At 44.1% G+C, this 14,744-nt stretch overlaps 1 protein-coding gene across 1 annotated transcript in view; it reads left to right on the top strand.

Moving 5' to 3' along the window:
* HFM1 (helicase for meiosis 1) overlaps positions 1–14,744 on the top strand; it is a 99,930-nt gene that overhangs the window by 70,116 nt on the left and 15,070 nt on the right. The window contains exons 23-24 of the mRNA XM_065409361.1: positions 8,118–8,203; positions 13,503–13,586. Coding sequence (XP_065265433.1) covers positions 8,118–8,203; positions 13,503–13,586 — 170 coding nt within the window. The remainder of the gene's footprint in view (positions 1–8,117; positions 8,204–13,502; positions 13,587–14,744) is intronic.

Raw genomic sequence — 14,744 nt, 5'->3', positions numbered from 1 at the left:
AAAAATTGCAGTGTAGATGTTGGGGCTCGGGCTGGAGCAGGTCACAGATGCTGGGCTCCAGCCCGAGTACCAACATCTACAATGCAATTTTATAGTCCTGCAGCCTGAGCCTTATGACCCCAAGTCAGCTGCCATGGGCCAGCTGCGGGTGTTTTATTCCAGTGTAGACATATACACAGAAGTAACTTCTATATTCTTCTCAAAGTACTTTCTTGTGTGTTGTATTCAGTGGGTTAAGGTCAATTTCAGCTTTTCAGCTACAGTTGTACAGAAAATTGTGAACTTTGTACAGCCATATAAAAAGCCCAAATATTTCTCTCTTTTGGTTTCCTCTTGTATGTTTTTCTGCTGCTGTCATAGCTCTTGCAGCCTATTTTATTGACAGCCATTCATTTTCATGCCTCTGTAGTAGTAGTAGGGTGAGCAGATGTCCCGATTTTATAGGGCCAGTCCCGATTTTTGGGTCTTTTTCTTATATAGGCTCCTATTACCCCCCCACCCCCCGTCCCGATTTTTCACATTTGCTGTCTGGTCATCCTAAGTAGTAGAGCTCCCAGGTTCCTTTTGAAGGTGCTCTTTCGGTGGGTCAAACAATTGCTGAATTAGAGTTGATATCAATATTTTCTTCAAATTCTTGAATTCTTTCATGCTCTGGCAGCTAACTCAATTTTTTATCTTCGTGAAGTGAGGTGAGTTATTCTAACTACATAGTTGGGTGTGAATTTACTGACATAATTCAACATGCATTGTGGTCTTGGATTTATTTATTTTTATTAAATTTTTGGGTCTCTGTATGTCAGTGTTGCATAAATCTTAGAAACTTCAAGCTTTGTGGTCAATTTATCTCCTAAATGTATGATTTTTTTATTTTATTTTTTTAATTGACACGTGGCCTTGTTCAATTTAGGACTGTTCTAAATACTTTCTTGCATTTTCTAGTACCCTCCACATTTCTCCCTGATGTTCAGCAGAAATGCTGCGGCAGGCTATTATATCAAATGCCAAGTTTCTCCTCACTTCTTCTGGCAGACAGGATTATGACCAATCACCATCCAGGATTTTTTCACCTCTTCTGTTTCTTCAGTTTTTTAGCTGCTTCACCCAGAGTATTATGCAAAAAGGCAACTTCTATATCTGCATCTTGTTCTATTTGTCTCCCAACCGGAGAATGAAAAAGAAAAAGGGGGGAAAAAACATATCCTTATAGTAATGTTTTTCCTTCCTTCTTTGACAGAATCTCCCACTACTTCAGCTAGGCAGTGGCTAAAGCAAGTTCAGGAGCTGTGACAAACAAAATTAGTCAGCTAGTCAGCTTCCTTAAAGGGGGATGAAAGCTCACCCAAGAGGGTAGAGACATTTGCTGAAGTAACAGCAAACTAATAAAGTGATTGATGCAGACTCGGGCTGGAAAAGACAGCCTGCACAAAGTTATCACAAAGGGGGAGAAGAAGAGGTCTGTTAGGAAGAGAGGCTCTCCCTAAGTCAGACCTGGAAGAGGTGCTTCAATACTTCATTGAGGGAAGTGATCTCAACAGGCCCCTTCCTTTACTCTTACCTATGAAGTTCTTGACACAAACAATGAGTCCTCCTTGGCTGCTAAATCTTACCAGGAGACTAACCTTTCCTCCCAGAAGTTATCTAAAAAGGCTTGAAGGCTTCTAAGTTGCTTGAAGGTTTCTAAGTTGCTTATTCTTAGCCTTCTTTCACTATTCCTAGAAAATTATTTATGATGAATGCCGATACTTTTTCTTCTAGTGCTGGTCCCTATGTGAATTCCACACGTGGGTATGCATGCGTACCATGCGCCCAAATCCAGAGATTTTAACGAGCTGTGTCTGTTGCCTTGCACATGTGCAGTAGGTCTCCTTGTGCTCCCGAGTGAGGGTATAAGAAGTGTGTGGGTCAATGCCCCCCAGTTCCTTGTTACCACTGCATGGCTTGAGGCAGAATCCGTAGTCCTCACTTCAGTTTTTCAAAGAACCTGTAAATAAAATTGTAAATAGTTATTCTTCCTAGATTTAGTAAAGTTACAGTTTTAGTGTAGCTTCCTTCCCAGACTGGGGATTCCCGCCCCACAATCTGGGACTATGCCCAGAGTCCTGGGCTTCAAAAACTGCGTCTTCTGCCCTAGATCCTTCTCTGTTACTGATAAACAGCAACACTGTCTCTACTGTCTGAGTGAGACACACATTTCTGCAAAGTGCAGTACTTGTCACTTGTTTCCACCAATGGCTTGTAGAGCCTATGAGCTTCACTTTAGGAAACACTTGATGGAGAAGGCCATGAGGTCCCTTTCCAGTCTGGGCCAGGGAGACATGAGTAGGAGCGGAGCTTTTGGTTTCTAAGCCCAAAGACCCTTCAGGTCTTCCCATGAGAGTAAGGGACACTGTTATGGGCACAAGGGCAGATCCCCATTGAGGTCTATCCATAAGAGACATGGTCCTTCCCTGAGCCCATCGAAGTCAGGTGCCTTCATATGCAGACCCCAAGAAACTGGCTCCGCTAAAACCTCCTAGATTGCAGGGTAAAGTGTGTAGGAAGGATCTGACATTTACATCAGTGATTCTGTCACCAAAGCATAAGGACTGTTATCTGCCGGTTCCATCTACAAGTGCAGGTCTGGACTTCTTGGTTCTGACTCGTCCACCCAAAGAATACACTGCACCCAGGGACACACTGTTATTGTTAGTGCCAACCACTGGGACCCGTTGCAGAAGATGATACTACTTTGATTTCCCATTAATTCTCTAACTTACCGCCATCAGGCAGGATTGCCCTGGTACTGATGGTTCTGCCATTTCAACAAGGACAATCTTCAGATTCATGCTGGCCCCTCCTACATCCCTCTTGGAGAGAGTCAAGCCCAGACAGGCAATTCAGGACTTACAGCCACTACCCTTATAGATATGACTTCCCCAGAGACCGATGGTACCCCATGCCATAGGGTCCCCCACAAACAATTGGCCCCTCGTTCTGGCCTTATTGGGAACTGTGGGATCCCTGTAACAGATGCTTGGGATCCACTCAGGAGTCTTACTGCTCTTCTTCTCATCAACAACTGGATCTGTGAGTGTATGAGGAGGACATTGAACCAGAATCACAAGTACCAGCGGTTCAACAGGATCTCCTCCTCCTCCCCAGATGAGGTGGTTTCTCCGTCTCTATCCCCACCAAATAATCATAGGCAATACCAGGAGTTGCTGCAAAGAGTGGTTAACAATCTCTAGATACCCCTGGAGGAAGTCCAAGACCCATACCACTGACTGCTGGACATTCTGCAGTCTCAGGGCCGAAGTAAAATGGCCCTCCCAGTTAATGAGACCATATTGGAACTGGCAAGATCAATCTGGCACTGCCCAGCATCCTGTAGCCCCACACCTAAGAGGGCTGAGAGGTACTATTTCATCCCAGCAAAGGGAGCCAAATTTATGTAGACTATTGGGCCCTGAGCCAGGTGACATTCCATAACTGGTATGCCCCACTCTTAATCTCAGAGTTACTAGAACATGTGCACTCGACCAGAATTTTCACCAAACTGGACCTCTGGGGTGCTTACACATCAGGGTAGGAGGTGAATGGAAGACCACTTTTAAAAACCTCTGTGGGCACTTTGAATATCTAGTAATGCCATTCGGTCTGACCAATGCTTCAGCGACCTTTCAACACTGTGTTAACGATGTATTTAGAGACATCCTGTAGTAGTATGTAGTCATCTTTCTTGATGACATACTTGTGTTTTCAGATAATCCTGATCAGCATTGTTACCATTTCATTCCATCCTGGAAAAACTATGAAAGTATAGCCTGTTCATGAAATTGGAAAAAGGTACCTTTGATCAGTCCTCCACAGAATTCTTGGGTTACATCCTTTCCCCAGGTGGACCAACAGAAGTTAGAGGCCATCCACAGCGGGGCAATGCCCCAGTCCCCCCATGAGTTACAGCATTTTCTGGGCTTCTTGAATTTTTACCAGAATTTCATTCCAGGCTTCTCAGGGCACAGAGCCCCCATGACCAACCTCCTCTGCAAGACCATCACATTCATTTGGACACACGAAGCTGACCATGCTTGAAGAGCTCAAGGCTGCTTTCACCACCACTCCCATTCTAGCACACTCGGCCCTCGCCCAGGCATTCAGAGTGGAAGCCAGTGCCTCCAGTGTAGCCATTGGGGCCATACTGTCTCAGAGACATGGTCCACAGCAAATGTTGCACCCCTGGGCTTACTATTCACCCCTGCCAAATGGAATTATGATACACTAGATAAGGAAATACATTAAATCAGCCTTTGAAGAGTGGTGCCATAACCTCAAGGAAGCCCAACACCTTATGCAAGTCTTTTCTGACCTTGAATATCTGTGTGTGGCTTGAGCTTTGAACCAAAGACATCTCAATAAAGGCATTATTCTTCTCTCAGTTTGATTTTTATCATCATTTATCACCCAGGAACCAGGAATGGGAAAGCCGATGGCATTTCCTGAAAGGGGGAATATTGCCAAGAGAGTGAGGAGTCTAACCAAGAACCACCCTGTCTCCTAAAACCTCACAACTTCCTTAGTGTCACAATACACCAGAACTTGCTTGATTTAATCCGATCCACTTTGCAGGGCAACCTGTTAGTTCAGGAGGTGACGGAACAGCCTGAGCAAACGAGACCCAGAACAAAAATGCAGTGCTCTACACAGGATAGGATCACCTACATCGATGGGTGCATATACATTCCACCAAGGTGTCCCCGGCTAGAAGGGCTCCATCTTTTCCATGAATCTCCATTGACAGGCCACTTTGGCCACCTTAAGACTTCCACACGCCTTCCCATTTCTTCTGGTGGCCCCATAGGCAAGCTGAAGTCCAGGACCATGTTGACTCTTGTGACCTGTGTGCTCACACCAGGATGCCCCAGTACTCCAGAGACCCCGGGCCTCAATCACCCTGGACTCCATAGTGCAACTCCCTTCCTTTGGCCACACAGTCGCCTTAACTGTTGTAGACCAATTGATCAAAATGGCGCATTTCATCCACTGTATCGGCCTAATCTCTGCTGAAACAATGGCTCGACTCCTAGCAGTTCATGTGATCCATCTTCATGGGCTTTCAGACTGTAGCACTTTGGACCAAGGCTCTCAGTTGGTCTTACGCGTTTGGCATAAAGGCCTCTGGCTAATGGATGTTCACACTTTTACTTTCTCCATGTACCACTACCAGACAGATGGGCAGAGAGAGAGGGTGAACTAAGTATTAGAGCAATACCTATGGTGCTTGGTCAACTACCATCAAGATAACTAGTTGTCCCTCCTTTTTTATGCCAAGTTCTCATACAACAACGCTGATTGTGCCTTCTTTGCAAATTATGGGTTCCAACCTCGCTTTCACCTGGCCTTATCAGCAGCCTCCACGAACCCAGCAGCCGGTGACTGAAACCAACAAATTCACCATATCCAGGAGAAACTTAAGGACCACCTTGAAGATGTGAAAAGGAACTACAAGCAGTATGCGGCTGTTGACCCCCAGGAAGGCCCAGCTCTCATGGTGGGTCAAAAGGTCTGGCTTGCAGCAAAACACCTCTGTATGAACAGGCCATCCCTCAAGCTAGACCACCAGTTCCTCAGTACCCTTCCAGATTTGTAAGCAAATCAACTCTGTTACAGTCAAATGGCAGCTTCCTCAATCTCTTGAAAGTTATCCAGTTTTCCATGTATCCCTCCTGAAGCATTACACAGAGGGACCCCTTTCTTGATTGGTCCCAACAGCTGCCCCCACCAGTCCAGGTCCAAGGGCATTTAGTCCATGCTATCCTGACTCTAAGCTGAAGAGCGGGGAGACTGTACTACCTAATCAATTGAGAAGGCTAGGGTCCTGAAGAAAACTCCTGGGAACCTGCTGCCCATGTCCATGTCCATGCCCCTGACCTGCTAAAAAGGTTTCATCAAGACCCCTCAGATAAACCAGGCTCAGTGCCCATCTCAAGGAAGGATGCCTCTGAAGAAGTGGATGATGTATGGATACAGGGACTAGAACCCAGGTCTTCAGAACGTAAGACAGCTGACATTCTCACAGTGCCATCAGGAGGCCCTGCAGAGCCATAGTCAGGAAGCACTATTGAGACCCTGAGTGGCAGTAGCCTGCGGCCCTCTGATTGGTCAACCACCTTATTTAACCCTGGTGATTGCCCCAGGAAATTGTCTGGGAAGCCACACAGACTTTGGGCCTGCTGCAATTCCAGACCTCACCTTGTCTCCTGATTTCTGGTCTCGAATCCCAGCCTGACCCTTGCTCTTGCCTCCTGACTCTAGCCTGGTAGAACCTCTGATATCCAGGATCTGACTCCAGCCTTACTCTGACCCTGATTCCTGCCTCCCAATTCCAGCCTTGTACTACCTATGGTCTCCGATCCCGGTCTGACTTTGATCCTGACTCTTCGTATTGAACCTGGCTCCAGCGATTTCCTCCGACCCCTGTTCACTGATTACCCACCCTGATGTGTGGACCCCAGCCCAGTTGTGACCTCTAGACCAGACCACCTATGCCCTGGTCCCTTACAACACATTTGCTAGACATGCACTAATCCAGGCCTCTGCTGTGGATTCAGCAATGGGATCTGCAGTACTGCAAGCATCTTTGCTGCCTGCTTCCTCACATCCACCTCCAGTCTGAGCACAGCTTGCCCATCATCCACATGTGGAATACACATAGGGACCAGGACTTGAGGAAGAAATGGAGGTTATGTACTGTAACTGGAAATTCTTTGACATGTGTGTTCACTATCTGTAGTTCACTACCCGTCCTCCAGCCCCTCTGCTTCGGATCTGATTAGATTTGCAGTAAGAAGAGGAACTGAAGGAGCAACGACCTGCACTGCCTCTTATACCCTTGCTTGGGAGAATAAGAAGACCGACTGCACACAGGGCCGGCTCTAGGCACCAGCGTTCCAAGCATGTGCTTGGGGCGGCAGTTTTCAAGGGGCGGCATTCCAGCTCTTTGGGGCAGCACTTTTCAAGGGGCGGCACTCCGGCCTTTTTGTTGTTGTTGTTGTTTTTGCTTCGGCAGCGGCATTCCGGCTTTTTTTTTTTTTTTTTGCTTGGGGCGGCAAAAAACCTGGAGCTGGCCCTGACTGCACATGTGTGGGCCAACAGACACTGCTTGTTAAAATCTCGCACTTGGGCATATAGTTTGCAGCATGTGTAACCATGTGTTGAATAGAGATAGGACCACACATCTCAAAGAACTTCCAATTACAGTAAGTAACCTCCATTTCTTCCAAGTAGACTTTTCTGTCTCAAGTTATTTGTATTCATTCCAGTGAGTCATAGTTCCAAGAAGGAATTTCCTGATTTGGAATCTAAGTGCTGACTCCCATACCCCACAAGGGGAGGCTGAGGAATTGGGAATACTTGCAGAGGCATGAGGTTTTTGTGTGTGTTTTTTTTTGCAGAATTCCCTGCTAGCTTATCCTTTAGTCCAATAGATCACAGAGACTGCCTGTTCTTTTCCTGATTCTAATCAGGTGTTTTGCTAAATCTGTTCAGGGACTGTGTATTCTCCCAGAAGATTTTGGAGACAAATGGCTCTCCCTAGAGTGGATTTTAGTTATATCTTGCTCAAAAAAAGATAGACTTCACAGGGATTTCTAGCATATGCTTAAAGGATCCCTTGGGTAGTCAACAGGAGTCTCTTGCATGAAAACTTATTTTATTTCAGTGCCATGCTGTTTATTCATTTGTGTGTCCACATTAGTTATTTGCTGACTGTTGGAGTTTTTCCTGTGTAAAGCCTGCAGGAATTGGCCCTTGATCTGCCTTTCTTTGATTCTATAACTTAGTAAAAGACATTGTCATTCTCAAATGTTTTATACTTCATTTTATTGCTTTTATGTTTTGTTTATACTGTTGTATAAATTGAACTAAACAGTATTAAATTTTCTGACCACTTGAAGAGAAATAAAATTGACTATTGTTGAAAAGAAAACATTGACCACCTCTTGAAAAAATGCTAGATAAAAGACCTCTTGTTAAAATTAGTTATGCTTTATATTTATTTGCCATAATGCAGTTGTTGAAAGTAATAATTTGGAATTAGGAATTCCATTTAAAAATATTACAACATTTTTCATTTTTTACAGGTGTAACACTATCAAATGCAATGGTAAATGCAGGTCTGACATCATTTAAAAAAATTGAAGATGCAAATGCAAGGGAGCTTGAATTGGTATTTAAAATTTTATATGCATATTTATATAAGGAAAATGCTAATGTTTAATACTTAATAAGTTATAGACTCCAATGATTTAAGTGGTTTATTCTTGTAAAGTATCACACTAGATTAAAGAAATATGCAATTATCTGACAGAGGTAGTTGATCCTTTTCCTGAAGTTGGTTAAGTTGATGTTTTGCTTCAATTATAAGTTACATCTTAATTTTACTGACATTTTTGTATTACTATATGGGGGAAGAGAGATTCACCCTAGAACTTTCCACTAACTAAAAGAATAATAGCTCAAATTCAGGAATTTCGTCATTATCCTTTTAGTAGCGGAAAGTCGTAGAATGAAATCCTGGCCCCACTGAAGTCAATGGCAAAACTCCCATTGAACATCAGTGAGGCCAGGATCTCACTGCTGGTGCGGAAAGATGTGGGATTAAATTTTGCTGGGCTCCTGATGCACAATTTCTTTGGCATTTCTAGTTTTTAAGTATGATAGCATCCTCTCCCCACAGTGTGTAAGGTGCTCTTTCAGATCTCCAAATGTTGTGGGCTTCATTAATACTCTTGTTTTGCATTTGGGAATTTGTTAGATCTTAATTTGCCTTCTCTGCCTGTTTCTCTCCCCCCTCCCCCCAGTTTCTTGTGTTTCATCATTTAATACATTAAAGTTTAGGACAACATAGTATAGTGTGACAGACCCAGACCAGTGGGGTACAGGAGTCTGGTAGAGGGCAAATATACTGGTCATTGGATGAGTAGTTTTCTGTTCCCTGAGTGACCAGAGAAGGGGCTGCACTAGAGTAATCAGGAACCTGCTAGAACCAGTTAAGGAAGGCAGGCTAATTAGGACACCTGGAGCCAATTAAGAAGAAGCTGCTAGAATCAATTAAGGCAGGCTAATCAGGGCACCTGGGTTTTAAAAGGAGCTCACTTCAGTTTGTAGTGCGAGAGTGTGAGGAGCTGGGAGCAAGAGGCGCAAGGAGCTGAGAGTGAGAGGGTGTGCTGCTGGAGGACTGAGGAGCACAAGCGTTATCAGACACCAGGAGGAAGGTCCTGTGGTGAGAATAAGGAAGGTGTTTGGAGGAGGCCATGGGGAAGTAGCCCAGGGAGTTGTAGCTGTCATGCAGCTGTTACAGGAGGCACTATAGACAGCTGCAGTCCACAGGGCCCTGGGCTGGAACCCGGAGTAGAGGGCGGGCCCAGGTTCCCCCCAAACCTCCCAATTGACCTGAACTGTGGGTTCTTCCAGAGGGGAAGGTCTCTGGGCTGTTCCCCAACCCACATGGTGAATCTCTGAGGCAAGAAAATCCGCCAATAAGCTTAGGACCCACCAAGATAGAGGAGGAACTTTGTCACAATAGATACCTAATGTAGGCACTAGAGGCAGCTTTTTGAGGTCTGGCTCTACTCTGGAGAGGAGCAACAGTTTGAAGCATTTCTGGCTTTTTGGTTAGGTTGCTATTCAGGTTACCATTGGAGGTAGGGAGATAGGAATCTTATATTTGGTTTGTTTTTTTTAATGACTCAGATGGCCTTACTTGTTTTTTTTTTAATGACTCAGATGGCCTTACTTGGATCCTTGTCCTTGGTTTTAAATTTCTCTCATATGTAGTTTTTATATTATGATAAAATAATAGTAAAGTTGCAAAGTCAAGTACTCCAAAGTTAGAAAATGCCAGAATTAATTTGTGCAACCTTAATTTGGCTCCCTTTTGTTTATACTTTATGATACAATATTTAATTATATGATCACATATTACTTTCTCCGCAGAATCCCTGCCACATTCAGTGCTGTGCTGCCTGGCTAAGGCAGGTTAGTCCCTACCTGTTCTGACAGCAGGTCCGGCTCCTAGGCAGGGGGGCCACAGGGCTCTGCGTGCGGCCCCGGCCCCAAGCACTGGCTCTGCACTCCCATTGGCTGGTTCCCAGTCAATGGGAGCTGGGGGAACGGTGCCTGCAGGCAAGAGCCGGGTGGAGCCGCTTGCACGCGTCCACCTAGGAGCCGGACCTGCTGGTGGCCGCTTCCGGAGCGCAGCGCAGTCTGCGGTGCCAGAACAGGCAGGAAGCCTGCCTTAGCACCGCCGCTGACCGGGAGCCGCCCGAGGTAACCCTGTGCCCCAATCTCCTACCCCAGCTCTGAGCCCCCCCCAAACCTGGAGCCCCTTCCTGCACCCCAAACCCCTCATCCCCGGCCCCAGGCCAGAGCCTGAACCCCCCCAGCCCAGAGCCCTGACCCCCTGCCTCACCCCAACCCCTCATCCCCAGCCCAGAGCCCCCACCCCAAACCCCTCATCCCCAGCTCCGTTGGGTCACGGGCATCAACAGTTTTCTTAAACTGGGTCACCAGAAAAAAGTTTGAAAACCACTGTTCTAGACCATACCCTCCACTACACAGCCCTGATTCAGTCCAGAGGCAGTCCATCCTGTGCACTGAATGAGGCAGGGGTCTCAAGGAAAAGATATGTGGTCATGTAATCCGAGACCATATCGTGAACCATATGCACAAGAGTGCCAAATTAAGATGGCAAAAGCTAACTTTTTGTGTGCTTGACTTTGCAATCTTTTTGTTCTTTTAACATAGTTTTTGTGTGTAATTTCTTAGATTTTTAAAAAAGCAAATTGAAAAAACAAATACCATCACGTGTCTTCATATTGACATCCAAATGGTTCATCAGCAGGGTTAGAACCTCTAGATCCCCAGCACTGACCTCTGCCACTGAAGCCAACAGAGTAAATGATAGCAAGAGTAGGTTATCATCTGCTATGTGGACCAGCACTAGAGGGGGATAAGACACATTTTACCAGTATTTCATAGATATTTGCTCTCTTCCATTCTCCTTGCCTATTCAGTCCCAGTCTCCACACCTCAGGCTTCTTGTCCCAGTCTCCTTGCTCAGCCAGTCCCTGCCTTCCCTCCCTCCAGCTCTTAGTCCCAGGCTCCAATTAGTCCAACGCTTCCCCCAGATCCCAGTGTCAACCCACAACTCCCGGTCACTGTTTCTCTCTCCCCTTCCCCCACTTGCAGTTTCAGTGTCACCAAGCTCCTTGTCACAATCTACTCCTTTCCTGTCCCCTGGTCTGGCTCTTGTTCTTTCCACATTCCTCTCCCATGCTGCCTGGGCTTAGCACAGGGTCCTTGAGTGCCCATGGGAGGCAAGCTCCATGCTTTCAGTTTTGGTGCCTGACCCCCTCCCTACCCCCCTGGCCCTGGCCCATAGCAGACAGGAGCAGCAATTACAGAAAAAGCCTTATTTCACTCCTGTATTCCTGTGTTTAGGCATGCTCTGTTGCTCTTTGGGCATGGTGCATGCCTAGTTTGAACAGCACTAGGAGCTGTGAGGGGATGGAGGCTGCATGCTCATTGAGGATGAACTATTCAGAGATTTTAGCTACTAAACTTTAAGAAGTCTCTACTGAGCATGTGAGAACTGAGATTTTTCAAAGGTTTATAATTTGGCCAAGTATGGGTGGGTTTTCACATGAACAGCAAAATGCACATCCCTAACACAAAGGCCACTCTTGCCAAATGTCAATTCCCTGCTCCAAAGTCTGGGGGTGATAGAGCTTCTCAAAGAAAAAGTCACCAGAATTCTTTTGACATTGCAAAACAATGCTTTTTTCCCCTAACCTCATTCTTGGAAGAAGCTGAACAGTTTTAGCTGAAACATTCACCGTCCTGCCCAAAAAGATCAGCCTGTGACAGACACTGAAAAATGGAAAATTTCAGCCTGATGGTTAAAGTTTGACAGAGTTTTAAGTGGCTGAAAATAGTGTCTTATAATTGGAAATGTCAGGAAACTTTAATAGGTAGTGCTACCAGCCTATAACATTAGTATAATATACATTTCCTTAGGGCAGAGGTTCTCAAACTATGGTCCGTGGACCACCAGTGGTCCGTGAACTCCATTCGGGTGGTCCGCAGATAGTTCCCTCTAAGGTGCGTGCCTGGGCGGCCGCACATGAGACAATGAAGGGCCACCCACCTAATTAGTAAAGCTGCGCAGGCATGGCTCCACAAATTAGGTGCTTGTACCCTGGAGAAGATGCACATATAAGGTGAGGTGGTGGCCTTGGGGGGAATCGGGGGTAGGTGGTACGGGGCACTGGGGTGAGAAGAGGGGGTGGGGGAAATTTGGGATGTGCAGGGCTGTAGCTGCCAGGGAGAGATGGCCCTCCTTCCCAGCTCAGGGGCTGCCACACGGGGGAGAAAGGGCACATCCATTGCATTAGAAAGGTAAGACTACTGATATTAAAATATGAGTTGTGTGCTTTTATTTGTAGAACAAAAAAAACGTTTATAATTAAGGGTTTTTTTAATATGGTGCTTTTATCCAAATCGCTTTACAATAGTTAGCTAACGGTACAAACAACATTTGGAAAGATCATTAAGTGGTCCACTGAGACCCTCAGCAATTTTCAAGTGGTCCATGAAAAAAAAAGTTTGAGAATCACTGCCTTAGGGGAACCCCTGTGGATGCTGGGTCATCTAGTAACTTCCTTTTATTATGGTATTGCCAATACTACATCTAAAACACCTCCTTTCTCCTACTCCACAGTAATGTTGAGGAACTATGGTCCTTCCAAAATGACAATAGAAGCTCTCTGTGGTCCCAAAACACTTATTTGTATGACTGAAGTTATGCTTGGACTTCCATATATGTGCTATCACAGTTTTCTCTCAAGAATAGCCCTTACCCAGGACTAGGGTTTTTCCCCTCTTACACTGAATAGTATAATTTATCAGATAAAGTTGTTCATATTAATTCTAGCGTGATCTGATCCATTTTACTGGGGGCAGTCTTCTATATCATTTCTTTTTTTGTGGGCGGAGGAGGGCCGGGACTAAGGAGTTTAGTAGGTTCCAAGTTCCTTGCCTGTTGAGGATTATGAGTGAGATGAGAGTCAACCTCTGAGAGACTATTCTGCTTGTGGCTGAACAGTTATTGTACATCAAAGCAACTGATATTTTTTCTTGTCAATTCTTTCCTGGTTGGTGAAGTATTAACTGCTTCCAATTAAGACATTTCTTCATCAGGATGAGGAAAGAAGAAATTATACCATCCCTGGAAAATAATTATCCCTCTTTAATAATAAGTACAGTATTTGCAAATTATGGGCCAAATCTTGAAACAATATCGAAACCTCCAACTTCTTTGATATTAAGGGTAGTTGTAGGTGAATAAGAACTGTCCGTAGTTGATCCTGTGCATTCTCTTATTAAACGTCTTTATTTGAAAGTTATTTTTATTACTGGTAATACATGACTTGTAATATATCAGAAATAAAACTAAATATTTGCAGATTTTAAACAGACATCCTCCTTTTGGAAACCAAATAAAAGAATCTGTGCTACACCTGCCAAAATATGAACTTGACATTGAACAGGTAACTTCTTCCATTTGCTTTACTTGGATAATGCTTTTTATGATTGTTTTGCTTTAGAATTCTAACATAGTAAAAATAAAATATTTCAATAAAATATTACAATATTAAATGTGTACGTCCCCCATCAGGAAAATGAAACCAGTCATGCCCCCCTTCAACCTTGCCATGTGTTGTTAAAGGCCTGCCCATTTAATTTATACATATTCTGTGTTCCTAAGAGTGTTCTTTGTGACCTCTATATGGGCACACTCCATTTTAGGAAATATTGTCATAAGAAATGTTCCTGAAACATAAGTTCATTCAAAGACTTCTTAAGTCAGTTGTCTACATTCTACACAAAATATCTGATCTTTCTTTTCTTGTTTCTTCTGTTTGTCAGCAATCTTTTTATGTTAAAAGATGTGAAAGTAGACAGTTCACCTATTGATCTAGCTCTTTTGAATATGTAAATCTGACAGCTCTCTTCCATCTTAAATATCAAACATGAGGCAAAAAGAGGTCAATAAGAACTTTTTTCTGTTTTTAGATGTCAGATTCAGGAACATACAGAAACAATAGCTGATTAGAATCAAATAATTGATACCATGCATATCAAAGGAGGCATGAGCTAATGCTTTGGGTGGGAGACAGGAAATCCTGAGTTCTGATACTTACTCCCTCTCTGGCATTGGGCAAGTCACTTAACCAGTCTGCCTCATCGTTCTTATCTGCAAAATGTGGATAATAACACTTAATTGCCTCATAGCGTTGTTAAGACAATTAGTTACAGTTTGTACTTTGAAGATAAAAAACTTGATATAAGTTTAAAGTGTTATGACTATTACTATAATAATGATCAATTCAGTTTTAGTCTGTCATTTTGTAGATTAGTACAAGTGCTTGAATAATGTATTGGTAATTCTAAAATCCTTTTCAGAAGGAAAAGTTAACTATGATAAATGCTTCATCCCCAGACATATTTACATATGAATTAATAAGAGAAAAGGAGGATTTTCCTTGTCTTATTCTGTATTCTTTCCTGTGAAGCTAGTTCATGTTTATTTTGATACATATATTTGTGTCTGATACATTTTTGTTTATGCCAACAATGGAGGATCAGAATTTAATGTATTAACCTCTTTCAGCCAAGATTTATTGTGATTCTATTTTAATTTATGT

Source organism: Emys orbicularis, chromosome 8, assembly GCF_028017835.1.
Source record: "Emys orbicularis isolate rEmyOrb1 chromosome 8, rEmyOrb1.hap1, whole genome shotgun sequence".
Lineage (NCBI taxonomy): Eukaryota > Metazoa > Chordata > Testudines > Emydidae > Emys > Emys orbicularis.
Note: the sequence above shows the minus strand (reverse complement) of the source record. Positions and strands in the feature narration are given on the sequence as shown.